The sequence below is a fragment of the Podarcis filfolensis genome, assembly GCF_964270895.1.
Source record: "Podarcis filfolensis genome assembly, chromosome: 2".
In the NCBI taxonomy this organism is placed as follows: domain Eukaryota; kingdom Metazoa; phylum Chordata; class Lepidosauria; order Squamata; family Lacertidae; genus Podarcis; species Podarcis filfolensis.
The window spans coordinates 62,208,178-62,233,422 of record NC_139605.1 but is presented as its reverse complement, the minus strand read 5'-3'; the positions used below and the strand labels follow the sequence as shown (position 1 = coordinate 62,233,422).

Genomic DNA, 25,245 nt, shown 5'->3' with positions numbered 1-25,245 from the left:
CACAAAAAGAAAGTTGTTGAGCTTTTCTAGGGCAATTGCCCGATAGCCCCTCTGTCACCACAGAGCCTGAGCTACCCACGCCAAAGCTCGCACCCAGGTCACCTAAAAACCCCCAAAATCCAGGTCATTTGCTTTTAAATGTAAAATTCCCCCTGGATGGGCATGTAGAACCCCCAAAAGAGGACATGTCTGGGAACTCCCAGATGTATGGCAACCCTATATTTCTGAAGATATCAGAAGTCAGTGACATAAGAATTAGAGACCCCAGGTGTACATTTTTATTATTTTAATAATGTTACACTTTAATTTCATTTAGCCTTTTAGAATGTATTAGGTTTGATTTTTGTGTGTTCTGCATTTGTGAGTCTCTCTCCTACGCTGCATTCCATCTCTCCATAATCTACCCCTGAAAGTGGTACCAATGGCAGGATGTTTTAGCAGCAGTGTATAAATCAGAAATTCTTGAAGCTATCGAAGGCCCAGGAAGAGGCTTTTCTGATGCTCTTCCCTCACTGAAGCCTAGGTTGCCAGGGTAACGCCAGACGTTCGAGACCTAAAATGGTCAAATGGCCTGGGCACATTGGGGCCACTCCAAGGTGATCTAGGGGTGAAGATACCAATATGGAGCCATGTGTGCTTTACTTCTCGTGACCTGTAACCTTTCCTGACATATGTAAAGATGTTTTAAGTCTCTTTGTTTGCTGTGTTTGAACTACTATATAAGCTTTTGTTCTGAAGTGCCTCGGGACAGAGCTTCCCAACTGCCATGTTGAGTCCAGTGAGCTCAGTCCTATTCCAAGAGCTATAATAAATGCTAGGTCCCTAAATCCGGATGCTGGACTTGAAAACAGTTTCCTTTGTTCTGTGGTTTATTCAAAAGCAGTTATTCCTCACCTGGGTAATGAACAAGGTGGTGTAGAGGTGAATTCTTACCACACCAGTCAAAGGACCACATGTATATCATCCAGTAGCTTGACCTGGCCCTTTTCAGCCTCTTTTTATGTGGAATTTGCTGTCATGCCTGGGGTTTCCTCAGCATTCCCCTATCAGTAAATACTTCCCAAAGTTTTTTCTTCTGTTTGTGCTATTTTGCATTCCTCCGCGTATACTCAGCTGCTATTTTGACATCCCCACCTAAGGCTGGCACTGCCTCAACAGCCTGTTCTTCTCTTCCTCTGATTGTTAGTGTGGAAATCAGGGACTCTGTCATGAATGCCTGGAAGCTGATCCAACTTCCAGTATTAGATGAGTATGGGCATAGACAAAGTGATGAAAGTGGGTGGGTGGATGTGGGTGCAAGCAGGCTCTTTGCAAGTCGTAGTAATAGAAAACAGGTATGACTTGGGGGGGGTCTGAGCAGTGCTTAGATGGCAGACTTTCTGGAAACTCCCAAGTACACCCCCTTGAACTTCGTAATGGAAGAAAGCAGTGCTATTTTTCTAGAAAAAGAGGTGCTTGAAATTCACCATGAACACCTCCCTCATTCTCTTATAATGCCAATGATGCCCACTTGAGAGGTGCCAGAACTGAGTTCTGACTGAAAAAAAGCCCTGGAAGAAAGGTAAGATGTAAGTAAATGAAATAAAAATATTATAGTCACCTGCCTCAGAGTTTCTGAGGGTAAATGAAATGAAGACTGGAAAACATGTTACACGACAAAATGCTGTACCAATAACAAATATGGTTTTTCAGTGGTCCTTAACTCATTGAAACAACTTGAAAGTTCCAGATACTCTGATAAGACAGCAAAGGCTGCCAAGGTTATATGAGCATTTAATTGCCCTGGTTCTTATGTATGCAACATGAACACCAGACCCGCATCAACTCTCAAGGCTTAAGCACACTTTTGAAGGCATCATTATGAGGTGCACACTTGCATATGTTTCTGACAGAAGCTTCCAGTCCACTGACATGTCCAGTTTCAAAACTTGGCACACTTGAATAATTTAAAATTGAATGAAGAGCCACATAAGTGGTTTTAAAAGTACCAAGTAAAATATGTAACCCAGGGAGACGAGAGGCACAAGACCACAGTCCTGATTATGAGTGTATAAAGCTCTACCTGCTTGACCTCCTTTCCTTCTGGTTGTAAAACAGCTTCCTGCAATTCCCTTCATGAGTCACTGGTCACTCCTGGCACTGAAATTGCATACCTAAGGAACTGACTTCTTGAGATACAGCAGGGACATTCCACCTTCCTAAAAATACAGAGAGGGCAAAATAGTTCCACCTCCAGTTGAAACAACATGAATCGAAAACCTCACCTTTTAATAATTACCTGGCGTTGTTCCTTCCGTGCCAGAGTTTGGTCACGGCAGCTTTTTCCTATTTATAATGATGCAAATGTTTGCTTAGCTGAATAGCTCTATTTATTATTTGCCATGTTTACAAAAGCACTCAAATGCCTTCTGTGCCGGTAACTATGGGACGAGAAAAAACTGCGGATTCATCCATTTAAGTGGGTTCTGTTGCTGTAATGCTTCTCTTCCGCTGCCCCCCCGCCCCAATAGTTTGCTGGTGACTATTCATGAATGAAGCCTATGAGCCTTTTTGGACTTATATGACCTTGAAGCACATCAGACTGCAATTGCAATTAATTTATCATGAATCTCAGTAGGAAGCAAAGTTCTAATTTTATAACTGCCTTCATGAAGACTGACAACATTTTGCAACAATCTGGGTAAGTGTACTGTTTGTCTTTGATGCATCTATCTATCTATCTGTTACTTTCCTGATCTCCATACTGAGTCTTATTAACAGTCTTGGACCCATGCATCTAACAACAGAGGTGGCTGAAAGCCATTTGCTAAAGCAAACGTAGCAAACATTGGGTTAGATTGTATTGATTTTGGTGGACAAATAGACCCCAGGCAGTTGATGCTGGAAGATGAGAAGCAGCAGTGAGGTGCTGGAGGCCTGCCCTGCATAACTTATGTTAACCTGCTACCCTCAGGTGTGATAGAGGATGTCATTCTGCCACTGATACTTCTGTACCTGGAAATGGCGCCAGGGAGACCATCTTGGCCTTTTGTGTCTTGGGGTAGCCCTAAGGTATGATCCCCTCTCCCTCTACCCTGTGCCTTCCCTCTCAATAGTTTGATTCTATACAGATGGACTGTGCTTTTAAGTAAGCCAAGCAGATAGTAATTTCGGTACACATCAGAAGAAATGTGCTCTTACATGTTAGTTATCATGTGACCTAAGATGGCCTCTTCAGTACTCTTAGAGTATCATATTACCTTTTCTGAATTTGGGTTAGAGCTACTAAAACTCGCACAATGGAGAGGCCAGTTGGGATATTTATAACACTTCAAGCTCCCACATGCATGGCTTGGACTGCTAGATAGAATTGCAATATTCCTTCTGAGGATAGGACAAAGGAAGGTTGTTGGGAATGAGGGAGAAAGGAGAAAAATACTGTGAGGAGGAAAAGAGCAGTGTAACTCAGGGATTTAAAGCAACACAAGGACTGTGGGATGTTTCTAGTCCACCAAGGCTTATTGGCAGAATTGGGGTTTTTATTCAGGCTATGGAGAGACATCTCGGTTGGTTGTATCCATGGGTTGCCTAATCCTGACCCAAGTTATTTGAACAGAGATGGGTGACACAGCAAGATTAATGGAACAACAACAATCTTTTTGGTTGCAAATGTCTTCCACCACAATTTTTGACCAATTATTTCCTGAAATGTCCCTTTGTGGGACTGATCTCTTTCTGCATCCTGTTCTTTAGCATGTAGCTGCTGCTCTGTGCAAAACAAGGGCACAGTTCTGGGGTGCAGCATTGTCAGATTTATCAATCTCCATTTTGTTTTTTGGTCAGAACTCTTGGACAGGAGAGAGTGCCAGGGACCAGACCAGCGGCCACCCTCTCAACTCAAGCAGTAGCAATCATATGTCTGCCTCAGCCATTAACATCCTTAAAGGGGTGTCTCTGTTTTCCCTTTTCCAAAAGCAGACTTTTCCACTATATATTCCACTATATTCCTTCAGGGGAGAAAAACAGCTGAGGAAACTGAGAAGGGAGAGGATCAAAATCTGATCCCAGTGCTACAGATGTTACTACATGGGGTAATTCCCCATGCAAAGCACCCTGATTTGGGATCCCTGCCATCTAGCATATTCTTGGTTGAGACTTGCTGTCCACTTTAGGGGCACCTTCTAATGAGGCTTCTACTATAGAGTCTAAATGAAGGATGGGCTATTCCCCCCCCCCCCCATGGTGGCCTTCCTTTTTATGTTTCATGTTTTAGCTGCGAAAACAGCACTACAGTGCCATCAAGTGATAATTTGCAAGCATTACACTGGCATATTTGAAACATAACAAGACTCTGTACTCTAATTCAGTAACCAAGCACAGAAACACCACCATCTATATCCTGGATTCTCAGACAGTGTGTGTCAGGTTACCCCAGAAAGCATAGCTGTCAACTTTTCCCTTTTCTTGCGAGGAATTCTATTTGGAATAAGGGAATTTCCCTTAAAAAAAAGGGAAACGTTGACAGCTATGCAGAAAGGGAACAAGAAGCTGGTTATCTCTCCATTCTTGCCTTTATCATCCCCCACTAATTCTTGAGCAGAGCCCTATGGGACAATTAAAAGTGAGGCTGGATGCAAACAGAAAAAATGAGTAAACAATAAGTGAATGAAGTTTCCATTTTTATTGTCAAAGCAAGAGCAACTACACTGCTCTTACTACTTCCTTAATAATACAAATTTTATTATTTATACCCAGCCCACCTGGTTTTATCACTCCTGCAGTTCCTCCCTCTACAAAATCCTGTCTTATAGATATAAAACCACAGGCCTGGTAGTGAGCCAACTATGACATACAGTGGTACCTTGGGTTACATATGCTTCAGGTTACATACGCTTCGGTTACAGACTCCGCCAACCCAGAAATATTACCTCGGGTTAAGAACTTTGCTTCAGGATGAGAACAGAAATTGTGCTCTGGCGGCACGGCAGCAGCAGGAGGCCTCATTAGCTAAAGTGGTGCTTCAGCTTAAGAACAGTTTCAGGTTAAGAACGGACCTCCAGAGCGAATTAAGTACTTAACACGAGGTACCACTGTACTTGGGCCATTAGAAAGCTGCTCCTCTTATCTCCCAGTAATAATGCCAAGGCAAAAGAGAGACCAACCCAGTCCCACCCATAGGCCTTGACATGGAGCTACTGCAGAGCTCAGTCTCCCTGCCCCACTAGAAAGAATACGCACTCAGCTCCAAGTTGCCAGTTGTCCAGGGACTACTCAGAAGCAAGAGGAAGGATACTCTGACCCCATTTGTGAGGTAAAGGAACAAGAGCCACCAACTGCTATTCAAGGAAGAACACCAGCAAGTGAAGACTGGCCTGGCTTAAACTCGTGGAGCTCACCATTTTGCCTTGGAGAACTAATCTCCATCCTCCGTGTTTTGCCTCCATCCTTCATTCATTGTGTGTTATGCCTTTTAGTTTGTAAGCCTGGTGGGAGGTCCTGTCTCTCTCCTTTTTAAACTTTATATATTGATGCGAGCTACTTCAAGAGGCAATAATTGTTTGAAAAGTGGACTAAACATGCAGCAAATAACTAAAATCTATAGAACCTCCTGAAGCAGGGCCAATTTTCTTTTAATAATCCCATGCATATCTACTCAGATGTTTACAACGGGGCTTAGTCCCAGGCAAGTGGATATTGGATTGCAGCCCATCCTTATTCATAGCAAGCCCCACTGAGTTTACTCCTAGGTAAAAGGGTTATTCCTAGGTAAGTGGGTACAAGTCTGCAGCCTTCGCTGTACACAAATAAGGGCTCTGTATTTCAGAGTTGCAAAAGCCTGCGCTGGATGTTAACTTGTCTAAAAATAGAGGCATTTCTTTACCAAGAGTGCGCAGAGCCAACTTTCTCCTATAAAGTACCAACTTTGAGGCTTGTGGCAACCACTCACCTCATCTAACTGCTTTGTCCCTATGAATAACTATATATAAATTTAAATGCAGCAACACAGACACTAAATGGCAGCAGCTACCCAGAGCAGAACACCTATTCAGTAAGAAAACAACTCTAAAACCACCTGCCTGCAAAAACAACCTAATTTAAACAGATGGTCTGGTAGGTGTCCAGAATTTTGAGATACAATCAGGTGTTTAAGTAAACGGAAGTGCTATTTGCATAGAGCAATATTTACAAAAAAGCTAAATGTGGAATACAATCTACACTTGGGCGAGCAGTCTTTCCAAACAGAGAAACTTAGAAAATCTTGAGCTACCCTGCAGGTCCCAAGAAACCGAGCGATGGGCTGCTATGCTTTTTTTATACTGTATATGCCTTGCAAGTTGCAGAAATCCAGAGCAGTCAAAGAAAACAAAAACCGCTGTTTGGTTTTGTTTTGTTTTGTTTTAATGCAGCCTCTTAAAACTTGAGCCGTGCTTGTCCTTTCGGCTGTGCCCTTAAAAATACTGCGTCGCGCTTTAGGCAGGAAGCCGCTCGTTGAAGCCCCGCATGTAAAGCGCGACACAGCAGCATAGAAGGCACAAAGCGAGCGAATTACAAGCAAGGGCGCCTGGGAGATGCTCGGCGATAAGAGACTACACTTCCCAGGAGCCCCCGGGGCTGCGGAACGGGAAGTGACGTTTCCGCGCCGCTACCTGGTCAAAGGGTTAGAGGAGCAAGTGGCAGGGAGCATGTGGCTTATCAGCTACTCGCTGTGAACCCCGCGCCTCCGCTGATGGCTGTGTACGCGGGCTAAGGACCGGAAACCTTGGAGCTGCTATAGCATGGCAGCAGCAGGAGGCAGCGAGCAGAAAGAGCTGCTGGCTCTGATGCACCAGCACTTGGTCCAGATTGGCTATGAGAGAGCAGCAAAGGAGCTGCTGGCACAGAGTGGGCAGGTAACTGCACGGGCTCCCACGTGGGTGGAGGGGGCGGGGGGGCTGACGAGCCTTGCTTTCCCCCCGCCTCACTAGCAAGCCTTCCCAATAACTCTATGAAACTGCAACCCTATAAAGTCTTTTCTTTCTGGTCTAACAAGGCAGCTGCCCTCACTCCACCCCCCCCCCGGTAATCCTGCAGTAGGGAAGAATTCGTATTGGGAAGCTTGTTTTGTGGCGTCCAGCAGCCCCTTTTCATAGCAGTAGCCTTTCCTTGCCTCACAAGGCCTTAGCAAGGGTTTGTTCAGTTTATTAGGCGTGTATTTCTAGGCAGCTCTTCAGAACACCCAGGGCTCCTACTGAAAGGATTGCTGAGATTTTATTTCAGTGGCTTGTATCCTCTAGCGGTGTACGGTGCAGTTATAAAGATGCAGTGAAGACGAGACCAGTGGATGCTTACCAGAAAGCTTAAAAGTCCCAATTTGAAATTAAAGGTTTTTACTAGGGGTGGAAGTGGAAGGTGGGCCTCCCTGATCTGAGCTGGGAAGTTCTTCAGAACTGGGCCTGGGTGGGGGCCACTAACAGAGGCTCCCCTGAACACCTCAGGCAGGGATACAGTGGTACCTCGGGTTAAGAACTTAATTCGTTCCGGAGGTCAGTTCTTAACCTGAAACTGCTCTTAATCTGAGGTACCACTTTAGCTAATGGGGCCTCCTGCTGCCACTGCCGCACGATTTCTGTTCTCATCCTGAAGCAAAGTTCTTAACCCAAGGTACTATTTCTGGGTTAGTGCAGTCTGTAACCTGAAGCGTCTGTAACCCGAGATACCACTGTACAAGGAATCAGGTGGTCCTTATTTACATGAAGCACTCTGGACACTTGGAACATGGTGGGTGTGGTTATATATATCTAAGAAATCCTAAGGAGCTGTGGTATCCTAAAATGTAAAGTGTTCATTGTGTGATCGTGTTCTGGAATAAGGGTAACACTTGTCTGAAGGAACCTCTACCCCCATGTTGCTGGTTATGTTCTACAGGTTGGCCCAATAGTAGGTATGCTGCTTTAGAATCCACTTTTTGTTCTTAATGTGAGTTTGCTGTCATCATTCACAATATCAGTAAAGAAAAATAATCCATTTATCTGACTCCACTATTCTTTCTAACTGCCAACTTTTCTTTCCAACTGCCACTTCAATTCAATTGTATACCTACTTTTGGGCCACCCTGTATAGTCAAAACAAAACAGTATTTGATAATTTGCTATCTAGATACGTAGAATAAGCAACCTTGCTTTTTCATTTTACTCTGGGAAGTATTGCCTATAAATCCAGATTACCTCTCACAGTCGAGTATTTGGGAATGGTAATTCATTGATTTTTCTAACCTTTCTGAACAGTCCTAGGAGTGGATTGTGAATTCCAGTCCACATTTTGACTGTTGAGAGTCAGTTATTACAGATTATCAAGAGTAACATGTTCTAGTACCCTTGAACCTAGCTGATTATTTGGTCTGCTTCAGCTAGCATTGTCCTGATATCAGTGTCAACAGAGTCACACACACATGCATATTATTTTGTGACTTGCCGTTGAAAGCGTGACTGCTAGATACGGAAGAAAATACTGTGTGCAAGGAGCCTGAAAGGGAATGAAACTGAAAGCTCCAGCTGTTATACAATGTTAGTCATTGTTGGAATAGATTTATTGAAAGCAAGGGATTTAGTAACACTCATGTCCAATCTCTGAAGCTGTTTCATGGATGCAGGTTTATTCAGAAATCCACATGCATGTGTGAATTTGCCCTAAGCCTGTTAAATTCAAGGGTTCCAATTAGAGTTTTGGTTTGAGGTTTATACACCCAAAGCAAGCTCATGATAAAAGTATGTGAGTTTTACATTATCTACTTAATGGGTGTGTGCTACTGCTTAAATATTGAATAGATTAAAAATATAACCTATAAAGGAAGCAAGGGGTTAGTCTGTTGTTTGAGTATGGCCTCAGGAAATGAGGGTTTTTAAAAACTTAATATTTACGTTCTCTTGTACCTCAGTAAGCCACTTGTGACCTATCCTAAATTTTGTTTACAGTTGGGATGGTTGAGGTCACAACCCAGAAACCACTGACTCTGTAAAGCTTAATTATTTGCATTTGGTCTTGAGGATGTGTCTGCAGGTGCAGGTGGTCTTCACCACCCAATATTAAAATAATATATAGCTTAAAATAGCAACATACTTGAACAATCTGAATATTTTTACTATGGTCATCTAGCAGGGTGTATGTATGGAAAATATGGCCTAGTGCAAGTACGAGACCATATAACACCGGTCTTGAAAGACCTACATTGACTCCTATACGTTTCCGAGAACAATTTAAAGTATTGGTGCTGACCTTTAAAGCCCTAAACAGCCTCGGTCCAGTATACCTGAAGGAGTGTCTCCACCCCCATCATTCAGCCTGGACACTGAGGTCCAGCGCCGAGGGCGTTCTGGTGGTTCCCTCACTATGAGACGTGAAGCTAAAGGGAACCAGGCAGGGGGCCTTCTCATTAGTGGAGCCCACCCTGGGGAATACCCTCCCATCAAATGTCAAGGAAATGAACAACTATCTAACGTTTAGAAGACATCTGAAGGCAGCCCTGCTTAGGGAAGTTTTTAATGACTGATGTTTTAATGTATTTTTAATCTTTTGTTGGAAGCTGCCCAGAGTGGCTGGGGAAACCCAGCCAGATCGGCAGGGTATGAATGAATGAATAAATCTACAGCCCTGAACTCTAATGCAGAATCATTTTCTCCTTGGAGGCTCTGTAGTCCTGATGTCTGGACCACCACAGAATTCCCCCAACGCTGTAAGCTCCTAAGTGGAGAATCTCCAACGTGGTTCTGCTGTCTGGGCTCTCTGTTTAGTATGAAACCTTTTCTTCCCACCTGTGACAGGTATACAGAGCTTCGTGGTAGCACTAGTAAGACATGATGCACATCAGGTTTGAACGTTGCCATTTGAGAGGTACTGCTAAGCTATCAGGGACGCGGATGGCGCTGTGGTCTAAACCACTGAGCCTAGGGCTTGCCGATCGGAAGGTCAGCGGTTTGAATCCCCACGACGGGGTGAGCTCCTGTTGCTCTGTCCCAGCTCCTGCCAACCTAGCAGTTCGAAAGCATGTCAAAGTGCAAGTAGATAAATAGGTACCGCTCTGGCAGGAAGGTAAACAGCGTTTCCATGTGTTGCTCTGGTTTCGGTGTTGCGTTGCGCCAGAAGCAGCTTAGTCATGCTGGCCACACGAACCGGAAAAACTCTGTGGACAAACGCTGGCTCCCTTAGCCAGTAAAGTGAGATGAGTGCCGCAACCCCAGAGTCATTCGCAACTGGACTTAACTGTCAGGGTCCTTTACCTTTACTTTTACTAAGCTATCAGACTGAAACAAATAATTTAGGCAGACAGGGTTGCAACTTGAAGGTATTTTGTGGCATAGAGGAGAATGATGCTACGTGTATATAGGATTGGGGCAGCCAGACTTGAAGCTGGGAGGTTTGAGAGATTATGAAGACCCTAAACATGAAATTACACTGAAAGCAATATTAGATGAAATCTTTATGGTTTCAGAGGTATCCACTTGTTTCTCATCCAGACTGAAGTCATGTGGGCTTTTACCACCTAGAAATAACATTGTAGAGCAGTGACTGTTACTATTAGGGGTGTTCAGATAAGCCATTCTCATGCATTGAGGAGCTGCGTTGAATGTGTCCCCCAACCCAATGCCCATAAGTGGCTTTGTGTGAGAAGCATCTCTCAATATTTAAATATATGTGAGTTCCTCCCACCTATCCCAGTATAATGGAGACTGGTGTGTGTATATTGAAATGCACATAGCACTGTTTGATAAATATGATAAATGCTTATCCAGCTGTGTTGCGGGCACTTTTGTTTGTGGATGTAGTTGTCCCCACTGCTTGGACTTCTCCATTTGAACTGCAACTATGAGAGGCAAATAAAGTCTGGAGCCAAAATTGGCTGTACTGACAGTGGATTAAGTAGCATGCAAGAGGGAGAGTAAGAATGCAAAAAGCATATTACAGGAAACCTACAGTGTTGTGTTAGTTGATGTCAGAGTTGGCAACCGCTGGCAGTTTTGTATGTGTGTGTTTCTTCAACGTCCTAGTTGGGTATAGGATATATTTATCAGTGCTGGTAATAGTATGTTTCCAATTGTCATAGTTGGCATTTATTAGGCACTTGGGTGTAGCTGCTGCCAACACTTCTCTTGAGGATTTTATGAAAGTACAGTGGTACCTTTGTAGTCAAACAGCTTGGCTCCTGAACAAATTGGCACCCGAACGCCGCAAACCCAGAAGTGAGTTTTCTGGTTTGCAAATGTTTTTCGGAAGCTGAATGTCCGATTGAGTGCGGGAGGCTCCTGCAGCCAATCAAAAGCTGCGCCTTGGTTTTCGAATGGTTCCAGGAGTCGAACGGGCTCCTGGAACGTATTAAGTTTGACAACCAAGGTACCACTGTACTTGATAAGTATATAGACTTCTAAAAAAAAACCTCCCTTCACATACATTTTAATCTGGGGCCAGAAATACTATTTTCCATTATGTTGGGCTTAATCTTTTTGCCTTTTGGGGGATATAAAACCAGTGGGGTTTTTTGGTAAATATTCTACAATGAGAAGACATGAGTTGTGTCCTGGGAGCATCTTTTGGCCAAATTGTTTTCCATTTTTTGTGGTTCTTAATTCTGGGCCTGTAATGTACTTGGAGCAACTCTACAGTTGCTTTCTTGTTGTTGTTGTTTTTAAAAAATGTGGGGCCAAAGAGTGGGGTTTCTGTTCTTGATATGGGTAAAGGACAGAATTAACTTCTCTTTTTCTCATACAGAAGACCTTCCTACCATCCCCAGTCCCCCTCGGAGATATCTTCACTCAGTGGAAAAAGTAAGTTTAACAAAAAAGAAACAAGTTGTGTTTTTGTCTGATACTGTGCCTGATAGACACACTTTTAAATTAGTATTTATTAGCAATACATTTTAATAATAGTAGTATTAGTATTTTCTGCATTTTAATTACTTCCCTTTTGGAAGGGTAACCTCCAGACCAACATAATCTACCCTGAATAAAAGGATAGATTAGATAAAATAGTCTTGTTTCATTCTTGGAACATGTGGAGTTGCATTTGGCGTTTGTAATAAGGGGCTCTTCCTGGAGCAATCCTGGAGCCATTATAGATTTCCCAGTCAAGGAAGGGTCTTTATTGCCCCATGACTCCTCCTTGTGCTCTACATAGACCTGTCACTACATGCATAGAGGGTCTTCACATGTGAGGGCGATGGTATAGCTGGCCTAGCATTCAAAGAGCTCCTTGGAAGGGGGCATCAGAACCCCAGTGTCCTCCCCTTTTGTACTGTAGAAGGGTCAGAAAGCACTTTTAAAGCAAGCCCCCAAAATTATTTTTTTTAAAAATCCCTTTCATGAATCCCCAGCTCATGAAAAGTGGAATATTATGTCCCTATTCTTTTTTGCTCAAATTAAAACTTTGAAGCTCCTTCTGTTTCACTCCATCAGTCTGGGACTTCATGGGCTCTGTGTATCCTTTATTATATTGATAATATTGATATTATATTGATAAATTGATAGTGCAAAGTTGTCTGGCCTGAGGTAGAAAGATTAGTGTTTTGTCTATAAATCACCATGCTCAAGTAACAGTACACATAGGCTACATAATTTTGACTAATTGTGGGTCACAACTTTGAATTGTTCAGTCTTTCATTTCATTTTTACCTCCAGGTTTTCCCCAAAGTTGTTTTCTAAGTATTGTGTAAATCTCACACACTCTTCCTCTCTGTCCCTTCTAGCTAAATGGTTAGACAAATGACACCTACCGTATTTTTTGCACCATAACTTTTTTCCTCCTAAAAAGTAAGGGGAAATGTCTGTGCGTGTTATGGAGGGAATGCCTACGGGTGGCATGCCTACGGATTTTCCTCCTCTAAAAACTACGTGCGTGTTATGGTCGGGTGCGTGTTATAGAGCGAAAAATACGGTACATGATATAAAATGCCGTGTAAGGCAGGGATCTGCTAGGAAATGCCAACTTTCCTACTGAGTGATACTGTCAAGTTTTGCCCCCTGTTTATTCTCTCTCTGTGGTTCCTTCCGCCTCCACAATGGCAGTCCTTCTGTGTGGGGCTCATTCTCCCCCTTTACCCCTTTTTGGGGAGTTTTAAACTATGATCCATTCACTCGTGTGTGGGCGAGAGATCCATTAGCTGATCCCTTTTCTCTTTAATTGTTTTTCTCTTGGATAAAGTTTAGACTCAACATTTTTTTTCTTGACAGGTAGGTGATCAGTGTGACAGGCTTGGAAAATTCCAGTTTCAAATTAGCCATGCAGATAGGATGAAGCTATTACTAGGTTTTAATTAAGCTCCTCACCCTAATTTCACGGTCTTGGGTATGATTAGTTCTATTACTGCCTCTAATAAGTTAATTTTAAAAGTTAACTTGGGAAGACAATTTGCCTGAACTACAAACAACTTTTTTTAAAAAAAAAAGTCAAAGAAGTACCCAGTTTGTTTTCTTTCCATAGCAAAGTAAATGTTTCATGAGTGACAGTGGTGGTTCTTGTACTACAGAGGCATGAGACTCAAGAAAGTTGTTGAGTGAACCCTTTTAAGCTAATTTGTTGTTGTTTAGTCGTGTCTGACTCTTCGTGACCCCATGGACCAGAGCACGTCAGGCACTTCTGTCTTCCACTGCCTCCCGCAGTTTGGTCAAACTCATGCTGGTAGCTTCGAAGACTAACTAAACTATCCTTGTTTAACGCCTATTCAACACACTTGCAAAATCTGTTCAACAGAACTTCCTCACAAGCCCAGAAACGAAAGGCGGAGGAAATCAAGCAAGGCAGCCCAGCAAAGATCAGAGTTCCTGATCCCAAGAGCAGCTCTGAGAGCTCGGAGGAGGAAGCAGCAAAACCCATAAAAAGTAAGATGCACTTGTCTAATTCCATGTCCCCAAGCACTTTACTACCTGGCTATTTTGTGATGTGTAATTTGCACCTTAGATGCTGTTTGAAAAGAGCAAATGCCGGTGAGGGACCGTCTCATCTCTGTCCTTGACACATGCAGTTTGCTTGCAAAGAGGTTTTGCTATGAGGAGTGCTGTGGAACTTTGAGATACTGTCTAGAATTTTGTCACATGGTGTCCTTTGACAGGATAGAAATTGCCCTGCGACTTCAGTTTTCCCTCCCCTTGGAGACACTGAAATCCTTCAGACTTGTATAGGCTGACATCTCTTCTCTGTTGCAGGCAATGTGGCTGTGAATAACAGTTCCCTAGCTAAAGCGGAGAGCAGCAGTGAGGATGAGGAGTCATCTTCTGAAGAGGAAGAAGCTGCTGGCAAGGAGGTGAGAAGGCAGTTACTGTTACTGCTAGTGCTTGTAAATGGTGTGTGTGAGAATAGGATAGCTGTGGAAAATCCGACTTCATGAATGCAAATATAGCACTTGCTTTGTTTGTGTATGTTCAAAATCTCTCATCAGGTAAACTTTGGAAAGTCCCTTTTTTTTAGAAAGAGAACAGAGGAAGGTTTGAGCTGTCTCCTCACCTTCCAGAAAGGCAAAGCCCATATGCTGCACAGCTTTGAGGGTTAAAAAACCTAACCCCAAAATGCTTAATTCAGGGATACAGGAAAAGTCATGAGAGCCTGGAATAACTGAGATGTGTCTGCTTTGAAGGCTCACAAGCAGATATTGTAAGATTTGGGAGAAAAAACATACCTACCAAGAATCCCTATGGCAAAAGGAACCATTCCCTGTTTGAAATGCATCCAAATGCACCTTGTTAGGGTGACCATAATAAGTTGCATTCTTTACATGGTAAATTCTAGACAAGCTTTGAATGTCTAGGCAATTGTCTAGAGTAGGCAGTTCTAGACAAGCGTTGATCTACCTTCAGATTGAAATCAGTCTTGAGGATATTGAATAGGAGAAAGCCTATAACAGTAAACACATGGTCCAAAAGGTAGGACACAGCTCTCCTCTCTCTATTGTACATGCAGAGCTGCCAGTTAATGTGGTCTTATTGGAGCTGTTTGCAAACTTGGAGTCTCTGTGATGGACTGCATAGGCTATGTATTTTATTTATAAAATTATACTGCTTGATTGTAGGAAAGCCTCAAAGCAGTGTCCTAAATACAACTTGACAAGTGTAATGAGATTGCTTCTCCTCTTAGGTGAACATCCCCGCAGCAGGAAACAAAACCAGCAACTTGCTGCAACTTGCTGCACAGAAGACGAACTCCTTCCCAGGCAAAGGGGTGGCTGTAGCTGCTGTCCAGGCAAAAGGGCAACAGAAAAAGGCAACTGCAAATAAGCCACCAACACCAGCTGTGACAAAGGCAGGACAGAATAAAACCCTCCCTGTTAAACCAGGATCTGCTTCGCAGCCTCTTGCTATAGCAGGGCAGAATGCATCACAGGCAGCCGCTGCAAGGAAGACAACGAACTCTGAAAGCAGTAGCAGCAGCAGCAGCTCATCTGAAAGTGAGGAAGAAAAGACACCAGCAGCAGTAAAAACCCCAGTACCCAAGCCAGGTAAGCAGTTGGCTGGCTTGAGATGTGTGTCGCAAGGCATTGCACAAACATCATCCAAGCTCTCAGACGTGAATCTTTCATTTTGACTTGCGGTGAGGTTGGCCTGCATTGCCTTGCAAATCATGTTGTAGGTTTGATGGTTTCAGCTCTATTTGAGGGGATAAATATAAAAGAAAACTATTCTCAACAAAAGGAAAATGTTCAGTACTCTCAGTGAAAGCAGGTATCCATTGCAAAGAGACAAAACACGTTGAAGGATGCAAAGGACACAAATGCAGCTGTGTTCATGAGCACACATACAGGCAGGCAGGCATGTGTGTAGCATAGTAGCTTTCTTGGGTTAAAGTTATGGCAAGCATGCTGAGCTGTCTGAGCGCCTGAAATAAATACATTTCCATTTTGATGTCAGTTGACAGATTTTTCTCTATGGATTTCATCATTTATTTATGAGGATGTTGGCCAGTATCTAGCTAAATCAAAATCACATGCAAAATAGGGTCACTCGCCTCCCCATAAATTTGTGCTGTATGGGTTTTCATAAGCCTAGCAATTGTAATAATATGTTGTCTAGTCTATTGGAAAGTCTTACAAATTATGGTCAACTAAGACACACTCTGTCTCATTGGAGTACAGTAATTGAAATGGGCTTAAGTAACTTGAGTCCGTTGGCTTCAATTGGTCTACAAGGAGTGTGTAGTAATATTGGATATTGCTCATCACTTCTGTCAACTCCAGGAGCATAAACCTCCTCAGTTATGACCCACTTCTGCTGTGAATTCTTAACATCCCTCCATACTTGGAGCTTAAAACGTAATTGGTTTTTACTGCAGAAGAATACCCTGCTGCTGTGTCATTAATTGGTATAATCTCAAGTACATGATTGGTATGTTCTGAACATGCCAACTGGAGGCTAAAGACACTTTCTAATGGCATGACTCATGTGAATAGAAACACAATTCTTCTATCTTGGGCTTCTCTTTCCTTTCCAGAGCTGAGTAGTCAGCAGCCAGGGCATATCTTTCCAAACAGCAAGATTTTAAGGTAATTTAGATGACCTGTGGGTCGTGGCCCACTTAAAAACAGCTTTGTGCAAGTATCTTAAAATCTGATGGTTGGAGATATGGATACCCTAATAATAATAAAAAGCACCCCAGAGCTTCCTACTTTTTTGGTCTTGGATCTCTAAAGCTGCATTTAATGTTCTCTCATGTTTTATAGGATTCAACTTAAGTGCTTTTGTCTCCTCTGTGTCTTAGCTCTAAAGAAGGCAGAGAGTAGCAGTGGAGACTCCAGTGATGATTCAGACTCGGAAGAAGAAACAAATACTGCAACAATCCAGGTAGTTCCAACTACCGTAGGAGTGGGAAACAGCCAACTCAAAGGCTGGATGCAGCTCATGGCGCTTTTGAATCCAGCTAGCTCTCTTTGTCCTACTTCCCTACTTGGAGGGAAAAGGTCCCATTGGTGCAAAATGGGGTGGGAAAGAAGGGAGAAAGAAGGGGAGCAACAGTGGGTAACCTAAAGAAAATGGATCCCCTGGCCATCACCAGCCACCCCTGCCAACTTTTGGCTTTGATCCTGCTTACCACTGGCTCCAGCCCACCCCTGGTAATGTGGCCCCCAAGTGACACTTGTCATAGAAATGGCTTCCCACTCCTGATCTAAGAGCTCCTTTTAGGACAAAGAGAGTTGCACACACCTTGGCTAGGAAGGCTCTGTGCACACACTTCATCCTATGGCTGAGAGAAGTGGGAGTCTCCATTGTGGAAAAGTGTTTTCTGTCCTTGCCTCCCAAAGACAAGTGAACATCAGAGAGCTGCTTCCACATAGAACTGTTCCTCCCACTGCTTTGCTTGAAGGTCTCCTCACATCCCAGTCTCGCTGCGTGGGAAAAGCTTAAACACTGGGGTGGAACTTTCCAGGCTAATCTCTTCCCTATGCATTTAATTTTCATTGTGCCAGGAGATTTGGACTTTGGGGTGCTTTCATGCAAGCTGATTCCCCCATGTGAATGTTAATGCATGTGCCTGTGCGACCATGTGCCTGTGCTAATATTTGAATTGGCTCTCCGGAACATCGCTCTAAACTAGCCTTCCCCAGTTTGATGCCCTCCAAGTGTTATTGGATTACACCGCCCATAAGCCCCAGCCTGTTTGACCATTGGCTAACTTCAGCAATTTATTCTGTGGAAGAGTAGTCCCCTGGTTTTGGGCTCCTCTGTCCGACTAGGAAAAGCAGAGTTATTTGCCTGCTGCTTTAAAATGGGAACTGCTGTCAACTTCTACTTTCTTCCCTGCCTTTTTCTGTGTTTTTTGTCCTGTCTGCTTTCTCCCCTTTACTCTTCCTGTTTCTTCCCCACCTTTGATGCCTTTGCTTTCCCAGCCTCCAGCTGAGCCCACTCGCAACCTTCTCATGATGTCTTCTGCCACCTGAAAACTTTCAAGGGAATGCAGAGACAGTGGCTACATGTCGTTTCTTCCATTTCTGTATTCCCTCCCCACCACACACTGCCAGCTCCAGGGCTTTAGCAGCACAAGAGGGTAGCACTGTGTGATGAGATTGTGTGATCATAACTCATTGGGATGACTTATTAGGTCATTGGATCAAGAGAGAATAGGCCTGCCAATTGTTAGGGCCCATCCAAACATCCTTATCCTGCCTGTTTGGGCATTGTAACAGTTCCTCCTGTTCATTTGGTAGGTTAGCAGGTATAAATATTTGAGGTGCAGTGCTGGTGGTGAGGTCACATTCATTATACACCATGTTAGTTCTCCCTGGTGTATTACTGTCTATCTTCCTTCTCTTGTTTGGGTTCCATGGGTGTCCTGGGATCCTTTGTGTACATTTGTTCACTGTCAGTATTCTTTAATTCAAGGGGCCCATTTCAAAGCGGAGGGGGTCTCTTCTCTCCAGAATGAGATGTTGAAAGTTGGTTGGCCCTGAATTCTGGGTCTTGCCTACCTAACCACGGTCCAATGCCAGATTCCAAAACTGCTTGGGAATCGAGGGCAACTTGCAGTTTAGGTGCTTGGAGGACTGTAACCATGTGTTGCATTCTTATCAAAGACATGTTCCTTGAGAACTTCCCAGCTCTCTCAGCTGCCGTGCACCTATTTTAACTTTCCCGTTGTTGTAGGTAAAACCAGCTGCGGAAAGCAGACAGGTCGAAACGACGCCGACAAAAAGTGTGCCAGCCACAACTATACCGTCCAAAGGAAATGCAGTAAAGGCATCTCCAGCAAAGAAAACAGCACAACAAACCAGAGCAAGATCTGGAAATGTGGCTAAAACCACGAAGCCAGCAGACAGCTCTGAGACAAGTGACTCGTCTGACACTGAGATCGAGGAACCCTCCTTGGCAACACAGGTGAGACATCCTGGGCATACCTGTCCTTCCTTTCTCTCCCTAAGGCAGGGTACTTGTGACCTTCCAGGAACTACTAGGCTACAACTCCCAACATCCTGACCATGCTGGCCGGGGCTGGTGGAAGTTTTAGTCCAACAACATCTGGAGCACCATACCTTTCCCATACCTGCTGTAAGCCACTAAGCACAAAATCCAAGAAGGGATGCTAGCTTAAAAATGGGCTACATTTGGCCACCACATACCCAAGCCCCCAAACCATGGGTTAGGGGCTCAGCAGTATATTGACTAGATGTAGGGGGAAAATCAATTTCCCCCAAAATGCCAGTGACAGAATGCATTGCTATTCCTAAAATTAGCCAATTCAAAATGAAACACTCTAATTGTGTAGTTTGGTTTGATGGCACATAGCTGTGTTTATGTGATGTGGGCTGCTTCTTAGTGATGTGGGCTGCTTCAAAGTACAGTGGTACCTCGGTTTAAGAACAGTCCTGTTTACGAACTATTCGGTTTAGTGTCCCAGTTTGCGAACTTTGCCTCAGTCTAAGAATGGAAGCCAAATGGTGGAAGGGCACCGGCGGCGGGAGGCCTCATTAGGGAAAGCACACCTCGGTTTAAGAACGGACTTCCAGAACGGATTAAGTTCGTAAACCAAGGTACCACTGCATCTGGGAAAGTGGCATAGCGGTGTTTCAAAGGAGTTAGTTTTATTATTTGTTCAAATGAACCTGAAACAAAAATCGCTGACACTCCAACCACAAGATAAATTGGCGTGTGCCTCCTATGACTCCAAAACAGGTTGCCCAGCCTTGAAAGTTGCTTCCCAAAACCTGTTTGCTGATTTGTTTTTTATGTTGGGATTTATTCATTTTTAAGGCCTTACATATGACCCACTTGAGTTCATGAATTGGCTTTTATCTGTTCTATTCCATTCTTCTAATCTTAAAAATAGGCAAAGTCACCTGGAAAAACCCCTCAGACCTTCTCATCCCCAGTGAAAAATGCAGCAGCACCCAGTCTGCTGTCTACCAAGACAGTCTCTGTTCCAGCTCTGTTGAAGCAAACGCCAAAGACTTCTGCAGTGAAACAGCCACCTCCTGCCAAGGCTGCTGGCGGGGGAAAGAAAGCCGAGAGCTCAGAGAGCAGCGAGTCATCATCTGAGAGTGAGGATGAGGCTCCCTCAGTTCCAGTAAGCCAGAAGGTTAGAAATGCACTGCTCCTACTTGAAATAATGGGATTGACTCTGCCCCACTCCCACCACCCACCACCCTTCCTTACATGGCCTAACACATTCAGAATTATGTGTCTTTCTTGTGCATGAAATCTCCACTTTACAGGTTACTTTTCTCAATCCCCTGTCCTTGATCATCCTTTTTAAGAATCTCTCGGGCTGTCTCCAATTCAGTTGGTTCCTCAGTATGTTGCCAATCTAGCTAAAGCGTAATAAGCTTGCTTTTCTGATGCTCACATTTTAACAACAGGTCATGACTGATGAAGCAAAAATGTTTTCCTTCACAACATAACGTTTATTACACAATCACTATTGGAACTGCTTTCCGAATGTTGGACTCGTGTTACTGCTCCTCACTACGAAGCTTAAAATAAGTTTATAGCCCTTGTTGGTGTCACCTCGACGCTCAGAAATGCAGTTGGTAAATCTCTGCTGTTCACGATGCCCTTATTGCCATTTGGCCTCTTGCCTCAGTTCCCTGGCCTGTCTTGGGGTATGTCTGTCCTCCGCAGCAGCCTTAAGGTTGCTGCTTTGAGTATTTAGCAGTATTTGGTCGAGTTTAGTTTCCTAAAAACTGCTGATCTGTGAGACACTTCCTGGAACTTTCAAAGCGTCAATCTTACAAACCTCTGGAATGTCAAAGGGAGCACATCTCTCAAACTCCTATATTGAATTATTGCACCCTACCCATTTTGTTTTTTTGTTGCTTTGTAGTCTTTGTTAATTTTCTGCCTTGCAAATAATTTGTGTGACCACAGGCATCTGGTTGGCGACTGAGAACAGAAGATTGGACTAGATGGGTTACTGGCTTGATCCAGCAGGCTTTTATCTTCTTGTGAGTCCATCTAGCTCAGTCCTGTCTACACCGGTTGGCAGTAGCGCTCCTGGATTTCAGATAGAGCCTTCCCAGCCCTACCAGGAGATGACAAGGATTTGACCTGAGACCTTCTGCATGCAAAGTCATAAACTTTAGTGATTATTAATGGAGGGTTAGAGGAGGGCCTGGGTGGCACTTCATTTGGAGTATAACCAGATATGTTTTGTCATGGCAAACTGATGTGCGCTTTGCAAGCATGATTGTTAGTTCTAGGGTCCCATGTTCGTTATTCTGGCTCTGTCAAAGATGTGCTTTCTCCTTCCTAACTCCCCCTTCTTTTTGATTTGAATAATTCTGGTTGCACAGATTTCCTTGCCAACTTATTGCATTCATTCTTGGGACACAACTGGATGAGAAGTTAAGAAAGGCTTCCAGCTGTTATAAGCGTCCGCCAGTCTTGGCATCAGCCTCTCTTAACATATGAAAGCTGCTCAGAAAACCTCTCTCTCTTTTTGCCCAGAGCCTTATTCTACTCCCCAGCGCTCTTAAAAATGCAGTAGACCAGATGCTGGGCTGGTGGTTCTTTTTGAAATGGCTGCTTTGATTTTGCTTCCTTTGGGGGGCCTTTGAACTTCAGTGTAATTCAGCCCAACTATAATGTGCGTTGCTTGCTGCGTGGCTTCCTTCTAAGGCAATTGAATGGCAAAAATGAATTTGGTGGAGGGGATAAACTTGCTTCTTGCTTTCTGCCCATACCCCCTTTCATGTTCTCATGAGCTCTTTTATGATGTTGTTGTTGTTGTTGGGATCTGTCTGTCTCGAGAGACAATGTACTTCTCCACATATCCTTAGGTCTTGTATGCTATGTGTGTAGGCTATCCTTTATAGCACTTAACAAATCAATGGGGTTTTGAATTGGCTGATATTTTTGTCTCATGTCATTTGGAGAAAGCAGCTGAATTAATTGGAGAGATGAAACTTAAAACGTTATGAAAGATCTGCATTTGAATTATAAGGAAAGGATCCTGGTGCTTTTTCAGTTCAGTTTAGTCCTTTCCATCTGCTTTGGAACATACTTCAATTTGCCAAAGCACTGTCCTCTTCTGAAACAATTTTTAATTAAAGGACAATTCAGTTAGCCCTTCTTTTTTCCTTGAGGCTTTCCATTATATCTCTGAGCCTGAAAAAGTAACTGATAGCTTGTTAATGCAACTGATAGCTTGTAATACAATTTTTTTTTATAATAGATAATGTCCTTTTTATAATAGATAATGTCCTTTTTAAATATTTTTGTAGTGCTTGCTGTTCAAGCAGTTGAATGCTCTGGTATTTTGTTTGATAGACACTCCTTCCTCCTGGGATTGCAGCCACTTTAGCAAGCTTTGCAGTGCCATGCTTTGTGGGGGGTTGTTTCTCACAAGCACCTAGCTGGCTGCTGTGGGAAAGAGGATTAGAGAGATCTTTGATCTGATCCAATGGGCGGCCTCTCATTTTTTTATGAAGGGGTGTTAGAAAGTGTTTTTATGTAGGGGTGTTAGAAAGTGGCTTACATGCAGAGTTGCTTAGTTAGGGCAAGGTGAGAGCAAAGGTAAGGAGAAAAAGCCTGGAAAGATAGGATTATACTTTAATCCACAGTAATAGTAATATTAATTAATAACTTATTTATTTATTTGTTACTTATACCCTGCCCATCTGGCCGGGCCTCCCCAGCCACTCGGGGTGGCTTCCAACAGAATTAAAAGCACAATTAAACATCAGACATTAAAACAGCCTTCAGATGTCTTCTAAAAGTCAGATAGTTTTTTATTCCCTTGACATCTGATAGGAGAGTGTTCCACAGGGCAGGCGCCACTACCAAGAAGGCCCTCTTTCTGGTTCCCTGTAACCTTGTTTCTCACAGTGAGGGAACCGCCAGAAGGCCCTCGGCACTGGACCTCAGTGTCCGGGCAGAAAGATGGGGGTGGAGACGCTCCTTCAGGTATACTGGACCGAGATAACTAGAGCATGCACCACTCTGGCGAGACAGTATGTGGGCAGGTAGGGTCTCACCCTGTGTACCAGATGGAGCTGGTAAACAGCTGCCCTGGACACAGAATTGACCTGCACCTCCATGGACAGCTGTGAGTCCAAAATGACTCCCAGGCTGCGCACCTGGTCCTTCAGGGGCACAGTTACCCCAGTCAGTTCAGTGTAACCAAATGATTTAGTCAACCATGTAGCTGCTGAAACAGCCAAGATAAAAGGCATTTCAAAGCACTAGTAGCAGACAGCTGCACAGGTTTTCTGCAGGATCACAAACCACCCATTCCACCTGCTTCTGCAGCCAGCCAAAGCATGCCAAGAGAAGGCTCTACTTTGTTTCTTCGGCCCAATGAGCTCCAGGAGAGGAGGTGTTTCCGAAATGTGTCCTGTGCGAATTGAACTAATTTGCTCCTAGAAGAATTCTGATGCCCTAGGGCCTAGAGTGATCTAATTTAGCGTGCTTTATTTTACTTGCATTTCGTAAACAAAGCTGAAAACTTTGAAACTTGCCTAAAATTGTTCTTTCAATTGGCATCTATTCATTGTTACTAACACATTTATGAAACGGAAAAATTTCCGCCCCATGTCACTTGGTTGCCGGGAGTTCCAGCGCGAAACATCTGAACAGCGCGAGGTTCAGGAAGGCTGCTTTAAAGGATGAAATTTCATTGCTTTAGGATGCCACTTTTATGGGAGGGGGCTTTCACAGCTGTAGGATTGTCCCTGGGGATTCAACAGAGAATACACACCACAGTTGGGGAAGACAAACCTAAAGGAATATTCCTTCACTTCAAGTCCTAAACTCTCATGTCTGAACTCGAGTTCAGGTCATGCAAAATTGTCGTTGTTGTTTAGTCGTGTCCGACTCTTCGTGACCCCATGGACCAGAGCACGCCAGGCACTCCTGTCTTCCACTGCCTCCCACAGTTTGGTCAAACTCATGTTCGTAGCTTCAAGAACACTGTCCAACCATCTCGTCCTCTGTCGTCCCCTTCTCCTTGTGCCCTCAATCTTTCCCAACATCAGGGTCTTTTCCAGGGAGTCTTCTCGTCTCATGAGGTGGCCAAAGTATTAGAGTCTCAGCTTCACTATTTGTCCTTCCAGTGAGCACTCAGGGCTGATTTCCTTAAGAATGGATACGTTTGATCTTCTTGCAGTCCATGGGACTCTCAAGAGTCTCCTCCAGCACCATAATTCAAAAGCATCAATTCTTCGGCGATCAGCCTTCTTTATGGTCCAGCTCTCACTCCCATACATCACTACTGGGAAAACCATAGCTTTAACTATTCCGACCTTTGTTGGCAAGGTGATGTCATGCAAAATAGCCATGTCTATATCAGTTGCACTTAAAAACTGTAATTATCAGTCTTTCCCATCCAGGAATATCCCTTTTTTATCCTGTTTTGGGAGACAGATTGGGGGCAAATCATAAGAAACCAATGAAACTCAAATAAACTCTTCAGCCATGAAAATAAATCCTTCACTGATGGCGGATGTGTGTGTTTTGTTTTTTCCCTGTGGTGCAGAAATTGCAAACTCCTCAGCCTCCCGCTGGAGCCAGACAAAATCAGATTGATAAACCAGGCACCCCGGCGAAAGCTGTGTCGAGTGCTTTGAAGGGGAAGGAGATGGAGAGTGAGAGCAGCAGCAGCTCATCTGACAGTGAGGAGGAAATGATTCCTCCAACACAACAGAACCTGCCACCTCCTTTCGGTAAGAAGCCCCTGGTTTTCATTGGTGCTTGGGGGCCTCTTGTTTTCAGCTTCTCTGTAAAATTTCTTTGCCTGAGCATTGGGGGCTCTGGAGTAACAAACAGCTTCCCTAAGGGTAAAAGCGCGCACACCCACACCCACAAAATGCGCTCTGAAGTGCCAAAACACAGGAACAGATGCCAATTATTCTGAAACTGATGTGAGGAACTTGTCAGTGTTCCAATTCTGTATTTGTTTTGTTTCAGAACATACTTCCAAATTGGCTGAAGGGACTGTACTTTTTGAAGGGGGGGATGCTCATTGTTTCTGGTTCCTCATAGTGTTTGCCAAGCAGTTCCATTTCTGAGTGATGAGCTCCCCTTGGAGGCTGAAGAAAATAGCCAGTAAAAATGGCTTCATGCTTCTTGAGCTATTCATAAAGGAACATTGTTAGCAGCTATGAAACCCTCTCTGGAATATTCTTTGCTTTGCTGCTTCTGTGAAGTTGAAAGACTTGGTGTGAAACCATCTTAAGTCATGGGAGGAAACCAGCGTGACAGCTTGCAGAGCCAGGGAGAGCTTTGCATTCAGTTTTTGTGACTGGGAATTTTTGTACACAGCTATCACTTTATTACTCCACACCAATGGTTTTCAGCCAGTGTGCCATGGCACCCTGGGGTGCCTTGA

At 43.8% G+C, this 25,245-nt stretch overlaps 1 protein-coding gene across 1 annotated transcript in view; it reads left to right on the top strand.

Annotated features, from left to right (window-relative positions):
* The first annotated feature begins 6,592 nt into the window (after positions 1 to 6,592).
* The window catches only part of TCOF1 (treacle ribosome biogenesis factor 1), a 42,495-nt gene continuing 23,842 nt past the window's right edge, over positions 6,593 to 25,245 (top strand). The window contains exons 1-9 of the mRNA XM_083603982.1: positions 6,593 to 6,869; positions 11,719 to 11,774; positions 13,696 to 13,823; positions 14,148 to 14,245; positions 15,073 to 15,433; positions 16,690 to 16,772; positions 18,570 to 18,800; positions 19,750 to 19,998; positions 24,394 to 24,580. Coding sequence (XP_083460108.1) covers positions 6,756 to 6,869; positions 11,719 to 11,774; positions 13,696 to 13,823; positions 14,148 to 14,245; positions 15,073 to 15,433; positions 16,690 to 16,772; positions 18,570 to 18,800; positions 19,750 to 19,998; positions 24,394 to 24,580 — 1,507 coding nt within the window. The 5' untranslated portion in view covers positions 6,593 to 6,755. The remainder of the gene's footprint in view (positions 6,870 to 11,718; positions 11,775 to 13,695; positions 13,824 to 14,147; positions 14,246 to 15,072; positions 15,434 to 16,689; positions 16,773 to 18,569; positions 18,801 to 19,749; positions 19,999 to 24,393; positions 24,581 to 25,245) is intronic.